The sequence below is a fragment of the Ambystoma mexicanum genome, chromosome 12 (assembly GCF_040938575.1).
Source record: "Ambystoma mexicanum isolate Mex_15411 chromosome 12, UKY_AmexF1_1, whole genome shotgun sequence".
NCBI classification, from domain to species: Eukaryota; Metazoa; Chordata; class Amphibia; order Caudata; family Ambystomatidae; genus Ambystoma; species Ambystoma mexicanum.
In genome coordinates this window covers 470790985-470818435 of record NC_090936.1, presented here as the reverse complement: position 1 = coordinate 470818435, position 27451 = coordinate 470790985, and the positions used below count along the sequence as shown (strand labels likewise).

General features: G+C 48.2%; 1 protein-coding gene across 1 annotated transcript in view; it reads left to right on the top strand.

Annotated features, from left to right (window-relative positions):
* The window catches only part of LOC138513680 (V-type proton ATPase 116 kDa subunit a 4-like), a 4716919-nt gene that overhangs the window by 4292535 nt on the left and 396933 nt on the right, over positions 1 to 27451 (top strand). The window contains exon 28 of the mRNA XM_069628745.1: positions 24004 to 24121. Within this exon, the coding sequence (XP_069484846.1) occupies positions 24004 to 24121 (118 nt within the window). The remainder of the gene's footprint in view (positions 1 to 24003; positions 24122 to 27451) is intronic.

Below are 27451 nucleotides of genomic sequence, written 5' to 3'. Positions count from 1 at the left end.
GCTTGCTGTGTTTCTTGTTTATGTTCTATTTATGTCAGTTGGAGGAGTTACAGAGAGGAAGGGAACCTCTGCTTTTGTTGGGGGTCTTTTCCCATTTATTAGCAATAATAAATACTTCCATTGAACCTTACCTGTCTGCTCCTGCGTCTTCATAACAGGAATACTGGTAACGTTAAATCCCCTTGCCAATTACGACCCGGATTACCGCTATTAGCGGCACCGCTAACTACGGTGCCACTAATAGCGGTCAGTTTGCGTGCGCGCGACCCTTCATCCCGTAAATAGCGCCATGCCGCTAATAGCCCACCATCACAAGCCATGTGGACGTGCTAATAGCGTCATGGTAAAGCCCCAAAAACCCCTTACCATCGCGAACCACCCGTTAAAAGAACAGAGCAGTGTTCCCACCTGCCACAGGTGGACACAATCAGCACAGGTGGAGGCAATGGAGACTGTGGCATTACAAAAGGAGCACACCACACCCCTTCCCACACCAAGATGGTTCCAATACTAGCAGCATTACATGGGCTGGAGGACTTGATTGCAGTGCAGCAGCAACAACAACAGGCAGCACAGAGGAGACACAGGAGGACGAGGAGGAGGGCAAACAGTCGCAGCAAGCACCACCAGGGCACCTAGTCATACCACAGAGGCAGCCACCAATACCCAGGATCAGAGCCAGTCCATTTAACCTAACCCCTGAGCAGATACACACCCTGTACCGTATGGACCGGCATACCATCACCAGCATCGTGGACATGATACATGACGACATAGTGAGCCTCATAGACATCAGAACTGCCATCCCCCCTCTACTGAAGGTGGTGACTGTGCTCCACTTCCTGTCCACAGGCACCTACCAGCATGCAATGGGGCAGATGCATGGCATCTCACAACCAGTATTCTCACGGACGCTGAACCAGGTACTCGATGCCCTCCTGAAGCATGGACGTGAACACATATACCTGCCCCGGACTGCCCGGGAGATTGCAAACACCAAAGTTGGCTTCTATTCACTGGCAGGCATCCCAAGTTGCATCGGGCCATCGACTGCACCCATGTGGAATTGGTGGTCCATCAATGACCAAATGGTATGTGACACTAACAAGATAATCACACATTGTTCGCTTTGCAGAGCAAAAGTGCAGAGCCTGCCGACGCAGGTTCGAATCCCGGCAGGGCCAAACTCAGCCTTTCATCCTTCCGAGGTCGATAAATCAGCACCACACACTGTGGGTAATAATAAGCAGCGCTCAGATACCTGAGGGTTCGTAGCGCTATATAAATGCGAAATTATTATTATTATTTATTGTTGTGCCCGATTTCCCGGATCAACCCATGATTCCATGGTCCTGCGGAACTCAACCATACCACGCTACATGGAGCGACAAGCTGGACAACGTTCGTGGCTACTTGGTGAGTAGCCGGCCAAGCACATGGCAGTGTGATTGGGGGGGGGTGAGAGATACATACTCCAACTGGGTTTGTTTAGGGGGGGGGGATAAGTACTCCAAATGGGTGTTGACTGTCGTCCGTAGGAGAAATGGACATACAGATGTACCCCAATGTCCATCAGTGAAGGCCGCAATGTACTTGACAATAACCCACATGCAATGATAAGCTGCACAACATAGAGAACAATCCAGGTCAACGAATGCTACACATCCATCCACATCCATATTGCACACCATGCCACACCACATAATACACAAATCTGCAACATGGCGGCAAGATGGTAATACAGAATTAGCGCAGCACAACATCAATACAGAAATGTGCCCTTGAATGCATGCAAAGGGATCACCCCTAGCCATAGCATTCAACCACACACCTATAGCACCGGTGAAGTGATTCTACACAGCATTGCAACATCGATGTCGGAATGCCACCACACTAGCAGTGTGGTTTCAAATTTGCCTGGGCCCAGGGACACCTAAGACCTGGCCTCACCCAGGACATGTCAATTGGTGTCGGAGCCATGATTTGGGCATGTCCAGTTGCAGGGTCAAGCTCACCTTTGCACATTGCAGTCACACAGATTGTCTGCATGCATGCTGCTAGTCGTAGATATCAATCAAAATGCAAAGTCGATTTGTCTGATATGTACAGGCCACTCCAGAGGTGACCAGTAACAGGTACCCATACAGGTGATGCCGGCTATCCCCTGAAGAGGTGGCTCCTTACCCCTGTACGGAACCCACAGAACCGGCACGAAGAGGACTACAATCGTGCATATAACCGTACCCGCGTCGTGATAGAGCAGACATTTGGCCTTTTGAAGACACGGTTTAGGTGCATTAGCAGGTCTGGTGGCGCTCTCCTGTACGGCCATGAGAAGGGGGCCAAGATCACCATGGCATGTGTCATGCTGCACAATATGTGTATCAGACTGAATGTGCCACTGCCCCCTGACGTTGAAATACAAGCACATGATGAGGATGATGATGGTGATGAGGATGGAGGTGACGGGGATGCAGGTCATGCAAGAGGCGATGGCCAGGAGGGACGTTATGTGAGACAGCATCTGATCAACCAAATATTCTGAGTAACAGGTTTTCACTCTGTAGGATGGATATGGGTAGTAATGCACTGGTGTCTGTGTTGAAGCGCACAATGGACCCTGTCACCAATAAAGTACACATACACAATGAAGAAGTCCAAGCCTGTGTTTTGAGTAATCACCAGTGTATTAAGGAATATTAAGATGTAAAAGTGCATGTCCCCAACTATCCCACCACCCTTCCCCCCCACAACAGTCCCGAAACACCCTTCCCCCCTCCCCCCACAATAGTCCCAAAACACCCTTTACCCCTCCCCCACAACAGTCCCGAAACACCCTTTACCCCCTCCCCCCGACAACAACCCCTTATGTGTCTTGCACAATGTTGTTGTCCTGCTGCACACATGGAAGGTTGACCCTGCAGTCCCTATTCCCCATTGCCACCACCAGCATTAGGAGGCTGGGTTGACATGCGCCTCGTGGTGTGCGTGGAGCGGCGGAGGGGGCTTGTCTGCCTCGAACTAGCAGATGATGAGGTGGCTGTCTGTCCCTGTGGTGGTGGTGGGAACTGGCGGTCCATCGCGTCCGCTATACGCGTGAGGACCTGCCTGAGTTGGCCAATCTCCAAGCACAGCCTGTTGGCACAGGCCTCAATTGCCTCCCTTGAGTGCCTGGCAGTCTCTGTTATCTCCCCCCTGAGACGGGCAGCCTCTTCCAGCACAGTAATGTCCTCCTGGCGCTGCCTGATGCTGGCCAGGTCAAGGGCACTGTGGCATGCTCGTGGTGTGGCTGCTGCGCCTTCCTCTGCATCCAGGGCATCTGGTGAAGCCACCGGTGGGCTACTGCACCCTCCCGTGTTGTCCTCGCCAGACTGGCCATGGACACTGGACCCTGGTGTTTGCTGTGGAGTTGCCTCTGGGGTTCCTGGGGGGGTTGGGGTGTGCATTTCCATGGAGAACTCTATCGGGTCCGTAGAGCGGCGCTGTGGCTGCCGCCTCACCTGTGGAACTTGTGGCAGCGGAGGGCGGGCCCTCCGTGGCTGGAATCTGTGGTGGGGGGTTCACATCTGAAGGTGTGGCAGTTGTTGCTGGTGTGGACTGCGGTATGGTAGCAGTGGCGCTCCGACAATGTTTGGCACTCTGCATGGGAACACTTCTCCCTTTGCCCCTTGATGTAGTGGGGGTGTCCCCTGTGTCCTGTGACCTCGGTTTTTTCTTGGCAGGAGGTGCCTGAGTCGCAGTGCCAGGTTCTTCACTGTCTGTGTGTGAGCCTGTGGGGGACAAAGAGGGGGATGGCATTGATGATGGTTTAATGTACTTCATGCAGAATACGTTAATCATGCTGTTGTGTGCATTGGGACTTCATTGGTAGGGATGCAGGTGATGGGTCTGTTGAGTGGGTCATCCATGCATGGTTCTGTGTGGCACTTGTCTGTGGTGATGCGTGCATGTGTGTGTGTTTGGGTTTGACACTGACATGGCGAGGGTTGTATGCATGTATGGATGTTGGCGCATCCATGAGGTGAATCTGGGCTCACATTTGGGGAGACCTCAACAATCACAGTGCATAGTTTCATGTGTACACTCGCCTCCATCTGATGTAGTGGCCACACCATGCTCCATGCTCCCGACTCCCTCGATTGATTCAACACCAATTCGTGTTGGCGCAGGTCTCCTCCCACTCCTTCAATTTTATTGGCGATTCGGCTCCACCTCCTGTGGTCATGGCCATGCTGCGGTTCGCAGACAGTATACTGCGGACCCGGAGGCGGAGACCGTCCCACCGCTTTCTGCACTCCCGGACAGTGCGGGTGGTGGTGCCCACCGCACTCACTTTCAGGGCAACTTCTGCCCAGATAGCCTTCTTCCGGATCAGGGTCTCCCACCGCATGTCGTTGGAAAATACCACGTCGGCATTCGCTGCAAGGGTCTCAGTGAGCATTGTTAGCTCCTCGTTGGTGAACTTCTCCTTGCGCTGGCGGTCGGTTGTTTTTTTTATGGCCTTAGGCATGACGAGGGATTCCTTGTGGCTTTGGAATGGCACAGTTCTCGAAACAGGTCCAGGGGGCAGAGGATCGCAATGGATTGTGTTTTTAAAGATGGCCACCGTCCTCTTTCCCGTTCCTGTGCTATGACGCTATTAGCGGTGACCGCTGTTTGCATGTTGCGGGAGGTCGGAAGTGCTATCAGCGCTTTTATCGGTGCCGCTAAGGGTCTTTTTGGGGTCTTTAGCGGCATGTGGTAGGGTCATTACCGGCATGGTGCTATGCTCGTGTCCGCGTACTCGTAATGGTACGCTATTAGCGGCCTCTTGCCAAGGCGGACACGTTAATAGCGCCATGCCGGTAAATGTCGATATTTACCGCACAACGTGTAATGAGGCCCTATGTCTTGACTGCCTACCATAGCTACCCTGATTGGTCTGGCTTGTCCAGAGGTTACCCTGTTCCAAGAAACTAGGTTGGCCTTTTGAACCTCTGACCCTCTAGGTCAGAGTTCAGAAATCCTTCTTAACAGTGACCATACCCTGCAGGCAGCTCACACTACAAGGGACCCCCCCATCACCCGTAACCATACCCCACAGGCAGCCCACCCGTAACAATACCCGCAGGCAGCCCACACCACAAGGGACCACCCATTACCATACCCTGCAGGCAGCCCACCCGTGACCATACCCTGCAGGCAGCCCACACCACAAGGGATTCCCCATCACCCGTGACCATAACCTGCAGGCAGCACACACCACAAGGGACCCCCCCACCACCCGTGACCATACCCCGCAGGCAGCCCACACCACAAGGGATCACCCCAACACCCGTGACCATACCCCGCAGGCAGCCCACACCACAAGGGACCCCCCATCACCCATTACCATACCCCGTAGGCAGCCCACCTGTGACCATACCCCACAGGCAGGCCCCAACTCATGTCCCCCCACCAGTGATGGCAACCTGCAGGCAGGCCCTGACTCATGCCCCCCCACCCCACACCAGTGACGGCAACCTGCAGGCAGGCCCTGACTCATATCCCCCAACCCCCACCAGTGACAGCAACCTGCAGGTAGACCCCGACTCATGTCCCCCCACCAGTGATGGCAACCTGCTGGCAGGCCCGACTCATGTCCCCCCACCCCTCCAACACGTTGGCCCAACATGCAATCATGTAGCCTATGTCCACTAAAATGCCACCACACGCTGCCCCCCCACAGTGCACCACAACACCCATCCATTGGTTGTACTCCCCAGTACATGCCACATGGCATGGCAATCACAAATTCACGCATGCATGTTTGCACACACATGAACAACATAGCTCAAAAGCAGGGACATGTAACTGAGCCAAGGAAGAGTGAGACATGCACCAAACCATTGAGAGCAGATACCGCTTTGATTGCAAGGTATAAACATGTATTAACATAAGACAACCAGTAAAATCAACATGAATGTGATCCAAATGAAAATGAAATGGCAAAAAAAAAACGTGATGGAAAAAAATGTAAAACACAAAAAAGTGGTCCATGTCCAATGATGCCTCTCAAATTGCAAACTGAAATAATAAGAAAACCATTTGTCCATGGTGAATAAAAAAGTCCCAAAAATGTTTTGGTCCAACTATATACAAAGCTACAGGGTCAATGATCCCAAAACATAAATCCAAATCTGAAAGAAACACATGAAGAAAGAACTATTTACAAGATGCGGAGCAAAGTCCATCAACTCCAAATAAACAAAATAAAAAAATGAAACTTAACCCTAATGAACTATTTACAAAGGCAGCGGGCTAGTCCTACGACTCACCATTTCCCCCAAGAGTTTCGGCCAGGGCATCATCGAACTCTGTGTCTATTTCCCTGAGGCGGGCCTTCTCTCTCCCCTCGAGTGCCCACAGGGACTCCAATGTGCTCCTCTCAAACTCCCTGCGAGACTCCTCGAAGAACTCGGCCTGCCTCTCCTCCCGACGTAGAGTGTTCTCCACCCTGGCGATGTGGAGTTGTGACCCCTGCGCCCGCTGCCGCTCTGCTCCGATTTGCTGGTCTATTCGCTGCAACACGGAAGACATACTTGTGTCAAGGTCCACGTTTCCCTCCTGCCCGTTGGCCGATACCTGCCCCCCTGATGTTGAGGGCCCCGAGTCCTGTTGCCTCCCACATCAAGCCTGCTGCCGCCGCCGAAAAGCCTGGTGCCTGCCCCTCCGGGACAGCCTCTGGGAGGATGACAACCCCCGGGGCTGTCGTGCACATGCCCTGCTGCTTGGTGCCTGCACTACCTCCACTGACATTGGTCCTGTTGCTGCAGTGACCACCTCTGCTGATCCTCCTTCGACTCCCGACTGTGGCAGGGATGTGGTCTCCACCAGACTGGCCGCCGTGGTCAGGACAGGTACACAGGGGGCCCCGGTGGTATCTGGGCCAGAATACGGCAGGGAGGACGACTGGCGCACAGTGGAGGAAGAGGAGGAGGGGGCCACAGCAGTGGACAGCACACGACAGACCTCATTGTGATGATCTGCAAGCTCCCAATTGGAAGCCTGCAGATCAACACGAATGGCACCTGTATACCTCGCAATACCGGCTAGCATCGGCTCAACCCTGTCACGAATTGCTTCATTCCCAGGTAGTGGAAGATCCATTTCCGTGGCTGCATCCGCTACCTGCGGACAGGTCGGGCCTGAGGCATGCCCGCAGGAGCATACTGATGCAGTCGCAGAGTCAGGGACAAGGTCCGTCACAGGCCCCTCCAAGGTGACCTGCACTGCCTCCGGCCCCTGATCCTGGACTGCACCTGTCACACCTAGCTCATCACCCCCACCTGCGCCCCATGTGCTGGGCTGATGTGGCCTCCTCCTTCTCCTTGTCCACCACCAACATGGATGACTCCCCACTGTCTTCCGCATTGGATTGCCCCTGCGTGGTCTCACCTGTCCTTGCCTCTGCCGAGGAGCCCACAACCAACTTCACCCTCTTTTGCCTTCCCTCAGCAGCTGCGGCCCTTGTTGCGGAGGCAGCACCAGTCTCCTTGCTCCCGGAAGATATTGGTACCTGGGAGGATGACTGGGCCCTGCGTCTCTGCCTGGTGGAGGCATCCCTGCTGCGGGGCTCCACAGCACCATCTCCGCACTCTTCCTCCGTCTTCGTCGCTGTGGATACGGAGACATTGAACACAAGCATCAGTGTACCGAATAAATGTCGGCTTGACACAAAGCAAATGCGCATAAGTGGCACTGTCAAACGTCACAACCATCATCACCCTCCCCAACACACAGGTCAGTGCAAGCAACACACATGCACAAACATGCATGCCATGTGCAACAAACATTCACATCCATGTAAAAGGCACTGCGGGCACATCAGAAGAGGGGCTGAACCTCACATGCATCATGGTACATGCACATCACATACACACACATCACCTGACAGTCATGTATCAGGCCATGTAGACCTCCGTCACAGTGCACTTGGGGATAACTGGGCCACATGAGTCAATCACGCATTGAGATGCTCATATGTCATGCATTCATGGGGTTGGTCAATCACACACACACTACTCAGACACACCACATGTACACCATGCATATCCATGATGGTGACATAAGCACCCATGTGTCACACCTCTCGCATGCCACAGTGCAGACACAGGTATGCAAACATGTCCACCTCGTTACATGTCGGTGCGCATCAAGCATTGCAACACACACCATTGATGTGGGTCACGCTTGAATGGACTCACATGCAGCACTGTCAGGGACATGCACACAGACATCTGTACAGGAGGCCTGCCAGACATGAGGCCATGGTGCACACTCCAGCCACACATCAACATACACATGCACTATGGTGGACAAGAACACATGAACACTTACCAGTCGACTCCAGATGGAGCACCAAATCCAAGACCTGGGCGTACAGCGCTGGGTCGATGCGCTCCAGGACCCGCATCTCATCGTCGGGCAACCAGCCCCGGCGCGTCGCTTGATCATCACCAGCCTTGAGGAGGCGCAGGGCCTTGTTGAGGGTCCTGGAACTGAAGTCTTCTCAGCGCTTACGGACATGTTGGCAGTCGCGGGGTGCCACCCTCTCCACGTTGATGGCACACACGATGTGCGCCCAGATCTTACTCCGTCCTTCCTTGTCGATTCGCGATGGTCCAGGGAAGAGGGCATCATAATGCCCCAGGACTTGCTCCACCAGGATGCCAACTTCTCTAGGAGAGACGCTGACAGCCCTCTGCCTCTCTGCCAGGGGGTTGCCCCTTGCCTCAGATGGTGTAGGGTCAGACATGGCAACCCCCGAGGCAAGTGTGGGTGGGCAAGGTGGTCCTCGGGCTGAGCTGTGGAGCTGTGGTATGGCAGTCGGGAGTCTTCAGGATCAGCAGAGGTGGTCACAACAACAGGTTCCCTGGCAGTGGATTCAGTGCAGGCACCAAAATGCAGGGCACATGGGCAGCAGGCACACAGGGCGGGCTGGCAGCAGCAGATGGCTCGTAGGAGACAGCTCGAGACAGTTGGAGGCAGGTAAATGGCCTTGTGGGCAGGAGCGTGGGTCTTCCGTGTGTTTTTTTTGTGGAAAGCCAGGTGCAGAGTGACTCTGCACGTGTCGAAAAAGCGCGTTAAAATGTAATCAGAGGAAAGGCCCTAAGTGCGTAAGTTACGTGACGCGCGCTGGACGTTGGGTGTTGCCGTTCAGTACAGGTTAAAGGTCCACGTAGGACAACAGTGCAATGTATGTGCTTTTCGTGGAGACCGACTTGTGAGATTCATATTTTTGTGGGTTCACACACTAATTGTTCACTACTGTGGCAGTGCATACTTCTTGTTTTGGCGGGGGAATTGCCTATGTGCACACGTGCGTGTGTTTTTCTTAATTTTTCCAGGCAGACGGTGTGTCACGCATTCATTTTTCCCGCTGTGGTTGTCCTTGTGTGTCGCATACCAATTTTTGAGGTCATGGTAGCCTACATGTGCCACACGTATGCATTTTATGTGTTTCTGGGTGCCACAGTGTAGTGCGGGATGTTTTTTCATTGTACGTGTGCTACTGAGGGGTCGCATGCACGTTTGTTTTTGATTTTGGGGTGCCTGAGCGTTGCATGACCCGTTATTTTTTCCCCAGGGGTCACATACAGCCTTGCTGGAGTACAGTGGTATGTTTTCCATCACGTACCCTGCCCCAGGACAGTTGTTGTATGCACCATCCATTGCGCTAGTACATCAGTGCCATGACTGGGAGGGCAACAAGTGGTAAGGGAGGCATAGCTGGGTGACCACCGAGAGGTGGCCGCGGAGGGCGAAGTGGCCAGGCTGGCCGGTGTGGCCAAGGTGGACAAAGTAGGCGACATGGCCGGGGTGATCCACGTGGGCAGGGTGTTTTCAGGCACATGCAGGGATAGCTATGCCCCCCACCCAAGCGGGTAAGGGAGATGCAGTTACTGCTGACATCCCCAGCACCCGTCAGACCCGAAGTGCAGTGCCATCTGCTGTCCCGAGCAGCCTGGGTGTGGAAGCGCTAGGGGCAGCTGCGGCAACCACATCCCAGGCTCAGGGTCGGCCAGCCCGGACTGCAGTGGTCCCGGAACAGGCACAGGGTGACTCAATGGCAAATTCCTGTGTACGGAAGGCTAAGCCATGTGTGGTGCAAGTTGCTGTCACCAGGACACGTGGATCTGGAGCAGCAGTGTCATCTGCTGTCCCGAGCAGCCAGGGTGTGGAAGCTGCAGGGCTAGCTGCAGCTACCACCACCCCTACTCTGGGTCACCCAGCCAGGACTGGATTGGTCCCGGCCCTTGTCACCAAGGCAGGTGTGGTGCAGGGTCCTGGAAACAGCAGCCAGCTGGCAATACCTGCAGTCCGACCTTCGGTTGTCACATCATTGCCTGATTCCATTGGCCAGTCCACCTGCACTTCAGTCCCTACTGACCAGAGCGGCACAAGCCACTCAGGGTCCGCACCACCTCGCAAGAGGAAGAAGCGTGCTTCCGCGGTACAGGCTGGTACCCCAGATATGGCTCAGGAGTCCCACACGTCAAGGAATAGGAGTTTCTGTGATGAAGAACTGGACACACTTGTGGACTACGTGAGGGATCATGGCCGCAACATGCTGGTGTGGGCAGGGAGCACACATACGCCTGCTCAGCGTAGGGGCCACTGGCAGTGCCTTGGGACATGAGAGGCACATAGCAGATGATGTCGTTAAGCGTTGGAATGACCTCCAACGCTGAGCGAAAGACAAGCTGGCTGCAATTTTCGCCTCTACTCTGGTGACTGGCAGTGGGACACCACCAAAGGACGATGAACTCACTGCACATGAGATCGCTGGTGATTTTATCGCAGTGGAGCAGGTCCAAGGCATGGGAGGCCTGCCAAATTATGAGACAATGTCCGGTGAGTGGTGATGCATATGTGTCCAGGCCATGTGTATGTTGCTTGGGTGACGTGTTATGATTGTCTGCCAGTTCAGGCTACATTGACATGACTGCCATGTCCTGCACACAGAGGCAATCCTCATCCCCACACCTGCTCCCTCCTTCCATGACAATCTCTGTGCAGCCTCTCTTGGCCCTATTCTTGCTCCAACCTATGGTCGCGGATAGCCTGTGATGATCTACCACTCAACACTCACCTTCTATCGTCACATGACTGACGTCTCTGTGAGGTCACCCTGCAAGCTGTTCCTCCTCAGAAGCATTCTTCTTTACCTCTCCTTCCCAGAAGGTCACTGTCTCCATGGGACTGGTGATTCCGATGGCGGACAACTGCAACAGGCTGCACCCACATTTCTGTGACTATACACTCTTTCCTCTACAACTCTGCCAGACCTGGACTGTGTGGAACGTCCTTTGGAATTGGTGCAGGGTATCTCACTCGGACTGTGCGGATGGCACAGGCTCACAGTGGCTATGAGTGTTGATTCCTGTACCCTGTGCATTCCCAGCAAGTCCATATGGGTGCTGGCCAAGCAATTCATTCAACTCCATCTCCAGTATTTGATCATCCCTTTCCTGCTCACTCAGGGTCAGTTGCTCCTCATGGCCATTAATTTGGGGTTCGAGCGGAAGCCTCCCTCTGGTACAGCCTCCCTGCCTCTATGCAACTGCTGTTGTATCTTCTCCGGTCTGGGGGCACTTCTGATGCTTCCTCATGTGTTGTGCTTACTGTCCTCCTTTCCCCTGATGTAGTCCTCCCAGATGACTGAAAGAATGCAATTGACACCTGCCCACACTGTCTGCTACAACACAGTACTCTGAGCAACCATTTTGAGCCATGCACTGCCTCCAAGCCATCCCCCGCCCTTGGGGGTGGGGTTTACTGTATCCCTACAACCCACTACCAACACTTTACACAGAATGACTGAACTTGCCATTACACTGCCATCAGTCCACGACTTTCGCAATACTGCCTCTGTGTTCTCAAGGATAGTTGAGGCCATACACATGTGAACCCTGTTCTGCCCTTCCAATTCCTATTCACTTGCATGATGTCAAAGTGACCTGCCATTGATGAATCCATGTGCCTTCCTTCACTGTATTTCAACACCCTAGCGTTATTGCAGCCTGTGACACATGTGTGTTTCATAATAGTGATTTCAATGAAATGTCAAATGAAATGCATTGTACATGGCTCATGCACAGTAGTATTGAGCTTCCATCTGGGTCTGGTTGACAGTTCGTGCATGGCTATGCTACGTGCCATCTGTGTGTTGGCATCTGTCATGTTTGTGGAAGGACTATGCCAGTCACAAGCTTGTGTGTGATGCAGGTGCTATGCATCATGCAGTACAAGTCTTATTTTGCCATTTCACACACATCCATGTCTTCTTTCAGGCTTCCCTTCCATCTCATTGACACTGCATGCCTGAGTTTGTGTCATGTGTGACATGGCTGGTTCATGTGTTGGCTGTCAACATTGTGATACCTATGTGTGTGGCCTATGCTATTAACATGTGTGTTCATATCTTCTTTTTATTTTCTGCAGGTGATGAGGCACTGGATGCAGTGGAGGAGGATGTGGAGGAGGAGGAGATGGTGGATGGGTTGACGTATTCAGAGCTCCATCCAGGCACCAGTGGAGGCTGTGGTGTGGTTGCCCATGAAAATCCATTGGTGCTCCAGACGATCCTGGCCAGGGGTGTCTCTTGAGTACACCTCTGAGGAGCCCTATGCCTCTGGTTCGGAATCAGGCATTGATCCCTCATTGCTGTCACTGGTGAGTGATTCTGCTGTGGATGCTGTTCTGTCTGACACACCTGCAGGGGCGTAGACCCCTTAAGGGCCAGTCAGTGTTGGTACTGTACTCCAGAGAACCCCGGCCGGTCCATAGAGCCGACGTTTGCTCCGAAGTACTTTAAGACGAGATAGCTGCACCTTTGAGATGGATGGGGGTACAGAATTATTACTCCAACACCAATCATTAAGGACAGCTCAATGGTTTGGCAAAGGGAGTCCGTTTAATGACAAGTACAAAAAACGGGGAGTCATGGAAATCAGCAATGATGCGATCGTCCTTCTCGCTTCAACTCCAATGAACTGCATACAAGTTGTAACATTTATACTCAAAACTCATCATAATTTGACGTGTAACACTCAAAAGTTAATATGCAATTCTATTGGTTAGGAAAAGGTAACTTTTATATAGGATCTATATCTGTATATGGTAACGGAGTGAGGGGATTGGTTAAACACTGTCAGGTTGGCGTCTAAGCCCTTCCTTCAAAAATGACTACTGTAGACGTCACTAAAAGTACGACGTCTCATTGGTTCTACTAACTATAGGACCCTAGATTATTTGGTCAATTGTGATTGGGTTGGCACCAACCCCATGCATATTCTTCCACTTCGCTTAGCAGCACGCAGAATGGTCAACCAGGTGCGGGGTGCCTCTTAGTTACCCAGCCTTTTTCCAATTATGGTTACAATCAATCATCGCTTCAGAAACTATGTGTCAATTATTTCACTGTGGTTGGCCTCGAAACTGCATCTTCTGTCTGGAAAAGTTCTGATATCTCTGCTTGGGAGGATGCCACGCGTAGGTGTGAACCCGTGCTCTTCTTGCTTGGCTGGTCACATGATTTACACACCGTGAATTTGTCTTGTTTCTCTTAATGTGTGTATTTGATACTTATTTACTTTGCCACCTGCCTACGCCTCCTTATCTCGACCTTTCAGAGACAGGATATTTTGTTCTTAAGTTTCAATTATATGTAGCTACTGTTCCTCTTCTATTAGCTCAACCTTGGCTCTTCTGGCACAAGTTGCTCCTGACGAGTTTTGATTCAGCCGTCTCTTCTCGTTTTGCTAGAATATGAATCCCTGCTCATTCGGCCTTTAGTAACCTGGGTTGATTCTGCTTTGTTTGCAAAGGGAACTATGCTTATACTAGAATCCTTCATTTGAGGTAGACTTATGTATAATGGTGCATGCCGCGCTATTCTTCTACGTAGCATAGCAAGCTGTACTGTTTCTTTGCTTTCTTGCGGTTCCAAGCATATGTACAGGTCTAAACTGATTGACTATCTTCATTTTGCTACAGCTTCTCTTACATTTGGACATCGTTCTTTTACTTTAAGTGCACAATATCCTTTTTCATGGCGTTTCGTCTCTTTGTGTCATTCTCGGGTCGTCATTTCTTCTATCTGTGAGTCTGTCTGGGTCCTTGTGACGTCACCATTCGTCTTCCATTAAGACCTTTTTGGTTTCTTCCGGGACTGTACTTAGGCAACCTTCATTTTGTCTCATTTGCTGGTAGGGTTTTCTTAATGGATACCTTACTGTCCATGGTTTTCTGGGTATTGGTACTTCAATATGTGTTGCTCTACTGATAGGTACTGGGTAGAGCCCCACTGCGGCTCTCTGCTGGTTTATTTGCCCATCATACGTGACATATTTTGGCGTCAACGTTCCTGGTACTTCAAACTGGACGACAGGAGTGCAGGCTTTATTTGGGACCTCCTCTACACTCCCCCCTCTGGGCGATTCATCGACCACTTTCACCTCCGTCTTTGGATTCATCTTACTTGGTTCTTCTATATTCATCTTCGCTCCATCGCTTGGGTTCATTCCTTCTTCATCTTCTGGGTCTATACCTGATGGTTTGAAGAAGTGTCTTTTTGGAGTCCATATTTGTATTACTCCCTAGAGGCTTCCTGCTGTTCTTACATGTTCGTCTTTATTCCATGTCATTAGTTGACATTGTTCATTGTGGCTACAATAAACCCATCTTCCCACATCATTTCTGTGTTTCCTGGGATAGAGAAACTTTGTTCCTTCTGGTGCGTGCCTGCTGGCCTTCACAAAGTCTCCTATTTCTTCATCAGTCAGGTCGTTGGGCTTCCATCCTGGCTTGACATCAATCATGATCTTCATCCCTATGGTTTTCTTCGCAGTCTTCTGGCACTGAGAGATTATTATCTTGATAACACAAAATCCTAGTAGTATCATCACTAACAGGGCTCCCAGGAACTTGAATGCATCTGCCATCCATTGTAGGACCAATGAGAACAGTGATCCAACCAGCTATCACCATCAACTTCGTCAGTTTGGTCGCTCATCTGGTTCTGCAGGTTTGTCAGCATACCATGGCTTCCGTTAAGGTTCCATTTTCCTCATCGTGGGATGGTATAAATGTGCAACACGATTCTCCGATTTTTGCACAAACTCCTCCATCCATAGCTGTGATCATGTCAAGGATATATCTGTCATGGAGATTCATCAGTCAGATGCCTCTTAACTCTTCTTTGATTGCATTGAATGCTTTTATTGTTGTGTTGATGGTCTGCAGTAACTCCCATCTGGTTATCTGCAACCATTTAGTATTTACTCCAACTTGGATTCTTGGCATAAAAATTGTTGTGAACACTGATGAGGTGAGGCTGAACAGCCTGTGTTCATATGGGATTGCATGAAATGCTGCTTCTGATTTAGCAGAGAAATACTTTTCTCTCTTCATTCGCGTCAGCAGTTCCAGAGATCTCTTCTTCCTCAGGTGAGCATGTGCTTTCGGGAAACTGTCAATATTCAGGTCACTTTTTGGGATCACTAGTGCTGGAACGTGGACGTTCACTATTGTGCAAATACCTCCCCAGTTTTTCGGCAGTCTGATGTATGCTTTGGATCCACATGCCCAGAAATGATCCATAATTACTGCAGTTCCATGAACCATTCCTGGAGCATCAGAGATTCGTCCACAGTTCTGATTCTCTCCCATCTTTCTTGTGCCGTTGCTCCTGAAGCATAGTTTCGGATTCTCCAATAGCACTATCTGCAAGGGTCCCCCTCTGTCTTCGACCCATGTCAGCAGTTTTGCAAGTTTTGGCCATAATGGTTTGCATATCCTTTGTGAATTTTCAATTGCCTCCTTGCAGTCTCCAGCGGCCATCCATGCTCTGCAAATCACTACTCCTTTCTCCCATTCGTCTGGTGTAAGCACTGTTCCCCAGATTTGCATTTGGCCTCTGTTCTTCCAATTTCGAGCCTCTTCTGGAGTTTTTCCTTGGACATTTAGCTTCTGATTTGCTTCTCTTTACATTTCTGCTCCTTTAACTCTAGGCTTCTCATACCGGATTATGTGATTTCTAGTTTTAGCTCTATTTCTTGTTTTTATGTCTTGGACATAATCATCTTCATCGGGATAGGCCTTTTCAGTTGCCCATATTAGGGAAGCGTCACTTCCCATAAACTGGCCTCTAGTTTTGCACATGGCTACGTGTGAAAGACAGTGTGCTGTCTGGACATCAATTTTTACAGCCACGTAGATCTTGGACTTCCCCATGCTGTATGGTAGGAGTGCACAAACAAAGCATTCCCCTTCGGAATTTCGTCTTCCAACTTCCTTCATGTGTTGGTACCAAATGTTATTTCCCAGATGTGCTGTGCTGTTCAGGTAATCGTTTAGTTTATTGTCCTCTCCATGCATGCTTCTCTTGATTCTCAAGGTTTCCATGTAGTTTGCTATAACTACATCCCTGAATGCCTCTGTATGGCTTTTTCTTGCTGGGGGATTTTCAGGTATCCTGGTCCATGATGCAGGCTTCCCTATCTGCGCCATTTGAGTGGACAAGAGTCTGGCAGCTCTTTCCCTCTCCTCATACAACTTCTTCCTGCTGGTTATAAATGCCCATACCAACCACCCCGACGCTGGTCCAGTGTATGGTTGTATCGTAGAACTGGTACTTGTCCTTTGTGTTGGAACATATATGCTTGGCAATACAGTCTCTGCTGTTTTGTTCTTCAGTTCCTCTTGTACTTTCCTTATTCTGACCATGAACGGCCATAATGAGTCCCCTATCAGTTGTGCTCGTGCTGAGAGTTTCTCTGAGTTGGCTCTTGTTTTCTTAAGAATTTCGGACGTGGCTGCCTCTGTTGGTCTTCTTTCCAACTCTTCTTGTCTTTCCACACCCTCTGCTGTGGAGTTTCTTATGGTAAGCAGTCTCTTCTTTTCTACTGCTTTGGTTTGTGGTTCTGCAGTCATTGACACTAGGCCTGTTGTACGTACATTCAGTGTTTGCATGGGTGTAGTTGTCAGTAACTTTTTTCATTCATTTCGTGCCGACCCTGTCTCCGGCTTTTCTGTTTGGTTGTTACCACAAGTGTGTGAGTGTCATTGCTAATCACATCCATTTCAAGTTCATTCATTCCTCCATCCGATCTTTTAGGGATAGGAATGACTATGTAAGGTCTGAGTGCTTTTGTGGGTTTCATGCATGCATCATTAGGTGGGTGCACTGGATTTGGAACGCTTTGTGCACCAATAAAGAATGCAGTTCTGATCATTAATGACAGTAAAACAATGATGAATATGATACACAAATACATTATGCCCCTGTAGGTCAGGCGGCAGCATTTACTTCCAGAGAAGCGTGGTCTTCTCTCCTCCTGCGGGAAGACCAGATTGCTGCTCTGGATCCCCATCTCGATCATTCAACCAATGTCAATGTTTTATTGTATTCCTTTGCACAATATTGTCTTTCGGACTCTGTGGTTAAGGGTCTCAGGTGTTCCACAAGTGTCCCCCCTCTTTGTGGGTGACGACTGGTCTCTTATCTCAGGTAAGTAAGTAACTTACCGACTGGTCTCTTATCTCAGAAAGTAAGTAAGCTCCCAGTCCACTCCTCGGATTTGCTTCAGTCCTGAGGACATATTGTATGCTGGTCAATATGAAGAAATAGGGACAAAATAATAACAAATGCAATAAGTGAAGTCCTTGACACTGCTTCCTCGATCTGTCCCTCGGCGGAAGGCTTTTAGAATCTCCTCAGATGGTTCTGCTGATGGTTAGAAAGTTCCACTTGGAGTACAATTCCATGCAAGAGCATTCCCACCTGTGCAATATTAGCTGGATCTCTGATGAATGTGAGGACGTCAACATCGATTGGTCTCCCCACTAGCTCTGGAAAGTCAGTGACTATGCGAAAGAGGATTTTGTGTGCCAACCTGCTGTCTTCTGGTGACAGGGACATCCATCCTGTCTTGCTGAGGTTCAGGATTATATGTTCTTTCCTTAATGTAAACAATGTCTGCACTGTCCGGTCGCGTGGAATGTGACTAAGATTACAATTTTATTTAAAAGTTGTCTTAAATGTTCTGTATTTGCTGGGTCTCGAAGAAACGTGAGTGTTTCTGTTGTTCTTCCGACAAGAGTTGGACAGTCTTTGAATTAGGCGTAAGAACAGTGCGTTGATAAGCTCATTTATTTCCATCTGTGGTTGGGGACATTTGGTTTCTCCTCACTGTACTCAGGAAGTAGGAGAACTTTTTCGGCAATGACAGTAAGCAGTTGTCTTATTGTCTTTTTGTTTTCAGGATCTTGAATAAAGTCAGTGACATTGGTGAGCCTCCCTACCAATGACAGGTATGATCTTAACACTAGATCAAAATAGGTTATTACGTCCTTTGTGAGGTTGCTACTGCGGGACACCATAAGTGATTCTGAATAGTGTCTCGGTATGGAATCAGTCAGGGTACTGTATATGCTTCCAATGTAAGTGTCCTCGGTCAAAATTTGGCATATTCTTTTCTCATCAAGGCTTAAGTGTACCTCAGTCCAAAGTTTGAATCAACAGATTATGTTGTGGCTTATACGTGCAATTTCTCTTATTCACCTTGCAACTAGGATGCACAGAGTGTCCGTTTTTATGTCCTTATCCCCTTTTTTGCTTAGAGGAAGTGTGCAATTTAAACCACAATTTGCAAAAAGTTCTTTGTCTTTGGCTGGCTGGTCATGCGTCCTTCTTCCTCATCATGGACCTTGTCTGCATGTGCTGTGGTTCTTCCCCGTCGCTCATCGACTCCTCTCGTTGGGGTGCAGGCAGGGGGCCTTCTCTGATATAGGGTTTGATATCGCCGAGAAACATCCATGCTCTCCTGCCTTGTAGTTCCAGTGCGAATGGAGTGCAGTCCTCCACTATGAAGGGACCATTAAATCTTGGCTCGTCCCACTTTTTCCTTGTATCGTTCCTCACAAGGATGGTGTCTCCAGGGAACACGGATGGTAGACAAAAATCCTAGAGCTGCGTCTGTAGTAGTATCTCCTTCTGTGTTCCGTGCTGCCCTGCACCCCTTTCATCATCGCTGCAGCTGGTCTAAAATTACAGTATGGCAAGATGTCAAGAAGTTCAGATAGTATTGCATTTCAGACCCTAAAACTTCTCCTGTTGACTGGGCATCACATCTAGCTCTATCTCGTGGTGTCAGGGGAGTTCTCATTCTTCTTCCTGTGGCTATCTCGTGCGGTGTAAAATGATGGTCGGAACCGGGTTGGTTCCTAAGTGCTTACAGTGCCAAAGGAAGGCAGTGCAACCATCCCTTCCTTAGAGTAAGCTTCAACTTGGCTATCCTTTCCTTTAACAAGCCGTTGAGCTTCTCACAGAGCCCATTACCTTGCGGATGATACACCAACGAGAACTTGTGCTTTATACCAAGCAGCAAGCTAATCTGTTCAAATGTCTCATTTACAAAATGAGCTCCGTTATCTGATCTGATGACTTCACACACCCCCCACCTGGGGAACACCTCTCTCACTAAAAATGTGACCGCACAGGTAGAGTCTGGGTGTGTACAAGGACCTGCCTCAATCATCTAAAGAATTGACACAGCACAACAATTAAGTATCTGTACCCGTTACATACTTGTATCATGTCGTCATGCAAGTGCTAAAAGGGCCCATTTGGCCTGGGGATGACTCCTCTCATTACTTTTAATGTGTGCCCAGCCGTGAATTGCTGGCAGATTATACAGTTTACCATAAAGAATGCAACGTGCTCAGGTAAATTCGGTATGAACCAGTTGCTGCTAGATTCTCTTTGGTCATGTGCTGGATAATGTAGCTGCTCCAGTGCTATTTTTAATAGGGCTACAGGCATTACTGGTTTACCAGTGCTGCCTTGTCACCACAAAATGTCGAAGGGGTTTAAAGAACACCCTCAACGTTTCCAGAGATTCTTTTCCTCCTGTGGTGCCTCCCCTTGGAGTTCCATTAGCTGTGTTTTCCCGAATTACTGCAACTTTCAGGTGCATTTCGTGCAACCATCATTTGCTCGTTGGCATGGATAACTTCCACTTTCATGATTGTTTCACTTTTGGATGCCATACGCTTGGCTTCTGTGTCTGCTGCATGATTTCCGTGCGATATCAAATCTGTCCCCTTCGTGTGGGCGGCGCATTTCACGACTGCTATGCCCACTAGAAGCTGTAGTGCCTTGATCAGCCTGTCCAATAAGGCTGCGTGCTGCACTGGCGTGCCATCTGCTCGGAGGTAGCCCCTCCTTTTCCAGTGCGCTAAGCCTGCATGCACTGTCGACGTCACATAGGCGTACACTGTACACCGTTACTTCCTAGTCTGCGTGATTCCCAATGGCGAGTATCAACGCCAATAACTCTGCAGCCTGTGCTGAATAGTGAGATGGTATTCGTGCACCAATAAGTACTTGAAATTCCCCATGTGCTGTTTGCTTCATCACAGCAATGCCTGTATATCTTTGTCCGTCCTTTGATCCTCGAAGAACCGTCAATAAAGACAATCTCTCCTTCTGGCAAGGCATTTTCTTTCACCCTGGGAATTTCATCATAGAATTCTTCATAATTTGCACAGTCATGTATTGGCTCTCCTGCAGTGACTGGCTCTGCTATAAACATAGCTGGGTTCACTATTTTACATCGGACTACTTTAATCGATGGATTCGATATGATCACTTCATAAGCAGAAGCCCTCTGAGATGTCAATGTGTCCTTTAGTTTCTGTAGAATGGCAAACAGTGAGCGTTCGACGTCCAATGTCATGGAGCAACCCATCACAATGGTTATAGGCTTCTCTATGGCGAACGCTGCGGCAGCTAAACTTGGTTCGCAAGGAAAATGACCTCTCATTACTGGGTCTAAATTTCCACTATAGTATGCCAGGGGCTTGTACCCCAACGTGGTTCTCTGTGTGAGTACTGCTGTCATAACGCTGCCATTCGTGTGTGAAAACAGGTAAAATTCCTGTGCCTAATTGGGAATCCCTAGAACTGGTGCTTTGCAAATAGCTCTTTTGAGCTCAGCAAATCCTTTCTCCATGGTCTCAGACCATTCAATCTTTTCTTTCGTCACGTGGGCCTTCTTTAGGGCCTGAAGTAAAGGCTTAGTGTAAGAGCTATAGTCGAAGACCCATGCCCTGACATAGGTGCATAGGCCTAGAAAGCTCTGCATCTGTTTTATCGTGTGTGGCTTAGCCGTGTTCAGTATGGCTTCAACCCTTTCTGGGGTTACTCTTTTTCCCTCATGTGAGATCAACTGGCCTATGTACAGCATTTCTTGTTGACAATATTGTAACTTTTCCTTGTCAACCTTATATCCTTTCTCAGCCAGTATAGTCAATAGCTGAACAGTTTGTATAAGGCATTTAGCTTGATAATAATCAAGGGGGGGGGGGGCAACATTTGGTTACTCACCAGTCTAGTAGATGGCAAGACAACTCGGCTATTGATGGCAGCATTCACGTCACTGTGGAGGTATTCATCCACTGGGTGATGGGCGAGTCAGGAGTCAGATGGGGAAAGCCCTGGTGTGGCATGTGTGTGCGTGGGTTAGGTGGGAGCTGGCAGTGACTCCTGATTCACCCCGGGAATTAACTTTCACGCTTCTCTCTCCGGTTAAGGTCTCTTGGTCTCCCGAGGCAATCACTTATAGTATCAATAACTTTGTCTAATTTTCACCATAGCGATGCACGTTACATGATCCTCATCTGGGAATCAGCACGATATGGTGGTGGAAGTCGGCAGAGAACCAGGTGCTGGCAATCGGGAAACCTCATACGTGATTTCCGACTGGGCTGGGGTCAGGAGCATCACAGCATTTATCTGGGCCATCCCGACCAATCTGTTCTCAATTGTGGTGTTGGTTCATGGCTTTATTTCGCGGAAAGGACCCAGTGCCACAGATCTTGATCAAAAGGCATCCTCCATTACGCTGGCGGACGACACCCCCCACATAAACCTGCTGTAACAGATATTGTAATATTGCACATTGTACTTTAGTATGAGCCTAAGCCGCATAAGGAATGTGTAAGGCTTTGTATATAACTAGGCAGTATGTCAATTTAAGGTCAGATGTGTTTGTCAATCAAAGATATACATAAATTACTTTTAATATTTGCAGAAATCTGTCTTTCTAGCTTTGTTTTTACATTAAGAACTGTATCTAAGTGAATTAAACAAAACATTCAAAATTAACTTCAGTTTTGAGCTTTAATTCGAATGCTGTGAAGGTCCTTGAGAGACATCAATTTAATGTAGCTAATCACAAGCATAATTATGTATTTTGACTTCATTAAATCAAAGTTTCGTTGTTTTTTTTAGAAAAAATACCATTTAAACAGACTGACATTTAATTATAAAACATTCAACATTATAAAGACATCTAGAAAAAGTAAAATTCATTACCCTAATCAGCTATTAACAAAAGGACATATAGTGTCATACTTTTATACAGCATTGAACCTACTGAACTATTTTCCTAAAAATACCATACCCTCATTAATTAAAAATAGACATTCCACAACCAACATTACTCTTGCCCCATTAAAAAACATTAAAAAAAATAGTCATAGGCTCCCCTCTGCGAGAACGAACACGGCTAAATGACCTGTTCTTTGGGAAGGTACCCACTCGAGAGTCCGCAGCCACACTTTAGCTCAATGTACTTTCACAGAAGGGAAATAACCATTTGCATATCAGTCTTTGACCTGCCCACACGGGCAGTCCAGCACCGAAATGCCATAGTAATTCTCTTCTGAACAAGAGTACCAACAGCAACCCCAAACAAGTGTTTCAGGCTTGTTGGGCATCATCGGTGAGATGGAGCTGTGCCTCTCTGAGCACAGTAAGCAAGGGCTGCACGTCTGGCTGACCCTAGGAATCTTAGGTGACTAAACCATGTGGGCGTAACAAAGACTGATATGCTAATATTCAAGTGGCAATAAGAAGGGGCAGTTTTTGTGGCAATCATCTGGGCATAATATGTAGAGCTTTGGAAATGTTCTGGGAGCCATTTGAAAGGAGCATGTTTCAATATTCAAAGGAATTGTGAAAAAGGCATGGGGATATTTCTGGGAGCAACCTGAAAGAGGTGCTGGTAAATATTCTGCAGGCAAAGTAAAACCGTCATGGGGTAGTTTCTGGGGAAAATGTGAAAAAGGTATGGGCCATGTTCCTGAGGGTACTACAAATAAGGAATATGGAAATTGTCTCAGGTAGGTATCAAAGAAGCATGGTGCCAGTGGACAATTGTCTGCAGGTAATGTGATGTGGTATAGGGTAATATTAAGGGGCAATATGAAAGGAGGGGTCTGCAGTCTTCTGAAGACCTTCAAATAAACAGGAAATGTGAAAGGCCCATGGAGCTTTGTGAAGGGGCATGTTGGCTGAGAGGGGCATGAGCTACTCTTCCAGGGAAACTGTGAATGAGACATAGGGTAATTATTTGAGAGCCATATAAAAGAAGGCAGATCGTGTGACACTAGCATGAAAAAGTACTTACCATAGGCTAGACTGGCACTGATCTTTTGTAACTTGCATGGCATTTTTCTTGGGCAACATGAAAGTAGAATGTTATTTTTTTCTGGGAAATGTTAAACTAGCATGAACCCTTTTTGGGTTAAAAAGGGCAGCAATGCACTTGCATATTGTGCTTTTCCATTCATGACTTTTCCGAAATCTACAAACCTTCCTCCGCATTTGAATGTTTATTTTTTTAATATGATTAAGAACATATATCACATTCCCTCTTTGTACATTCTTTAGCATTTAGTTAATTAAAACTCACAAGTCTTCTGATTTCGTACATCAAACCCTTAATCATTTTCCTTATTTGAGTCCTAACCTGTTTCTTTGCAGTCAGACATAATAAGCACAAACTTAATTTAAAAAAAGATGTTTACCGCAGTTCATGTCTTATTCTTTGTTTTTCACAATTAAGCTCAACTCGACTCTTTGTTTCACCGCTAGAACGATTCACATATTATTCGGTTGTTTTGTCATTTCAGTTTGACTTTGGAGACATATTTGTGCACCAATGCATTCACACCATAGAGTATTGCCTGGGCTGTATATCCAACACAGCCTCCTATCTCCGACTTTGGGCTCTCAGTTTGGCCCATGCACGTAAGTACTTGCTTTGTGCATTGTAGCACTCCAGAAAGCCTCGTGGATATTACGTTTGTGTATGTTCAGTAGTGTTTTAGAATGTGTTGTTTTTTTATTTATTGTGATTTATAATGCTATGCTATATAGTGCCTAAATGTCATTGTCATTGCCCCCAAAGGGCTTCATGTTGTCCGGGAGTTCGTCAGACCGTAACTTGAACATACATGGTAAATAGCATATTGGACTGCAGGAAAAGTATAAAACCGGATATTATACATTTATTTTTGCATGCAAATTCTATTGTTTGGCAGAGATGGCTAGTCCTGCAACATTATAGTTAGTAGTTATGTGTCGAATATGGGGTACTGTGTGATTTGCTATATCAGTGAATATGTGGTCCTGGCATGAGTATCTAATTTGGTGTAATATGGGGATGCTGCACTAAAAGGTGGAGCGAGCAGCATTTATTAAAACAACGATCTATCCCTAGAGCAAGTGATACTGGGTGCAAATAAAGAGTCTACAATACTTTTCATGGCCATTACATGCATATTTGTAAGGCACCGCATGCAGTAAAAGTCGCTAGGGGTGCACAAAAAGTGAAAAGGGGAATTAAGAGGAACATTTAAATGGTTAACCATTAGCAACAACATCATTCATGGAAACTTGTCTTAAGTGCTCTCTGCAATGTCATTTTAATGAAGAAGGTTCAAGAGAGGATGTATGCATGTCCAATAAGGGATGACTTTCTTGAGAAGTCAATAGTGAAGTCGTGTTTTGCAAACGTTCTCCTCAGTGCCTTTTTTGAATCTGAGGAAGTTTTGTTCATCTCTTAGTTCCTCTGGGTGGCTGTTCCAAAGAGCAGGCCTTTGGGTGGCAAGCCGTTTTGTGCCAATTTTCGATTTTTCTTGTCTTGAGTTGTTTGTAGTTTGTCGGCTGTGGAGGATCACAAGGCCCCTGCGGTCTCAAGTGTTCCAAGAAATGTTGTTGGTGATTGGGTTGAGTTCGTCAGAACAGGAATTGCACCAAAAGACTGGGAAAGGCAGGAGCTGGTGTATGAGTGAGCCCATTAGGCGACTGGACAGGGGTGCTGCACTGCTCATATCCGATAACTTTTTAAGATTAATTTGATACCGAGAACAGGAGGAGGAATGCAGTATGTGCTCCATGTGCTAATTGCAGGTAGACCCTGCAGAGTCAACCTGGCCCCTTGCAACAGCATAGAGGAGAAGGAGATAAAATTGTGCTGATAGCAGCAGAGGACAATGGGGATCTGGAGTAGAAGTAGAATGCCAGGCATAATAAGAAAGGCCCAGCAGTGCTTCCCGCTCACTATACCCTATACCAGTAATCCCCAAGGAGTAGCTCGGGAGCAATATGGTGCTCGCCAGTTGCTCTGGGCCATGGTGTGGAGGCCTAGCAGGTGGTGCTGAAAGGATGAGACCTCAGTAGCAGTATAGCCAGGACAGAGTCCTGGACAATGCGAGAATGTTGGCCAATGAGCCTGATGTTGTTCCAGTTGGCTTATTTTTGTAGATACAAGATTAGAGTTTTTTGCCACCATGCAAATTATTTTTCTCTAAATTATATGTTATCCTTTCCTCCATACCGTATGGATGTCCCTCGCTAGGTACAGGAAACAGAACGAAAACATTGACTTCCCCTTTAAATTTAGATGCGCGCGGGGCGCGGCCCCGGCAGCATGCGCTCCCCTGACTCCGCCCAACGTTGCCACTCCTCAGTCCCCTTTGACATGTCAGATATATTACAATTGCCTAATGGCACAGATTTATTAAGGGGGAGGATGGTGGGATGTATGGAGGAAAGGGGACTATGGACTTTGAGTATGTTAGTCACTACGGTGAGTAACATATAATTACTCCTACATCCAACCCCCTTTCCTCCATACTGTATGGGTTATTACAACTAAATGCAGCCCTGGGGAGGAGAGCTGCCCCTCTAAGAAAACAGGTTTTTTAAAACTGCCTGGCCAAATGCTGCGTCTTCTGATCTGCGTCTGATTGCAGAAGGCTGATGGGGAAGCCCAAGTAGCTGCCTTGCTGATCGTCTGCCCTGGAATGTGTCTTTGGAAGGCCACAGCCGTGGCCTTGGCTCTGATGGCGTGGGCGTGCATGTTTGCTGGCAAAGACATGTGCTGCCCCTCGTACGCCTCGTTGATTGCCATCACCATCCACCTCGCTATAGAGGCCTTGGATGCTTGACAACCTGGTTTTGACCTGCCAAAAGTGACAAACAGGGCATCTGATTTACAGAAGCTCTTAGTCCTGTCCAGGTAAAATCTTAGAGCATGTCTGTGCCTCGTCCTTTGCATCTGGAAAGAATGTTGGAAGTACTATTTTCTCATTGAGGTGAAAGGATGACACAATCTTTGGGAGAAACGAAGGGTGCGGCCTCAGTACCACCATGTCCTCGTGAAATGTGGTATATGGCTCTGATGCCACTAACGCCTCTATCTCACTGAGCCTGCACGCTGAGGTAAGGCCAACAAGTAGAGCAGTCTTTATAGTCGAGTCAGTCAACATTTTTTATTTCGGATACAAAATCCATAAAACACACACAAAACATTACACAACAATAATCACACTTAATAATTGTTACAAAATCCTTCCCATAAATTTACATACATCACCGAAAAGCCACATAGTACATATCAAATACATAAAATCTAGTTAACTGATTCTTTGATGTGCGCACACTAAAAACACAATCTGCAACATATAACTCCCATTGCCATTACAATCCAAAGCAGAACTTACAGCATTAGTCACCTTGTAATCTCATTATCCCCTTTCTGAAATACATTGCTCTTTTCAAAAAAGAGAGTAAGGCCCAAGCAACGACAACAGAGTCAGCGCTCAAAAGAAACAATATGGCAGCTCTATGTTGACGAATTTGGCCTCCCTTAACACTGGTAATAACGTGGCTCTTCGGATACCTTCGTACCCTGTGTAAAACAATAACAAATGAGTCAAATCTTCCCTGTTATACCCGCACACTGGGCACTCAGCCGAATCCGAGTAGCCCTTCCAGTGCACTGTATTATCCCTCAGGAGAAGACAGTCAAACCTTGCCCTTGTGATTAGCCAGCAGTCTTTTTTACTAGTACCCTAGATTAGGTACGGTTGGATCTCATTTGGCCAGCTAATCACAGCATGCACTGTATTACAATTCCTCTCATGCTCAGCAAATAGTCTTTTTATAGCAAACGCTTCTTCTAGAGCACGTTTGTAGCTACCCCCCTCTATTTTAGTCAGTAGAGCCACTTGTGGCAACAGGGTGCTTAGATTTGCTTCTCCAAAGGCTTTATCAATGTAGTTGAGCCACAGG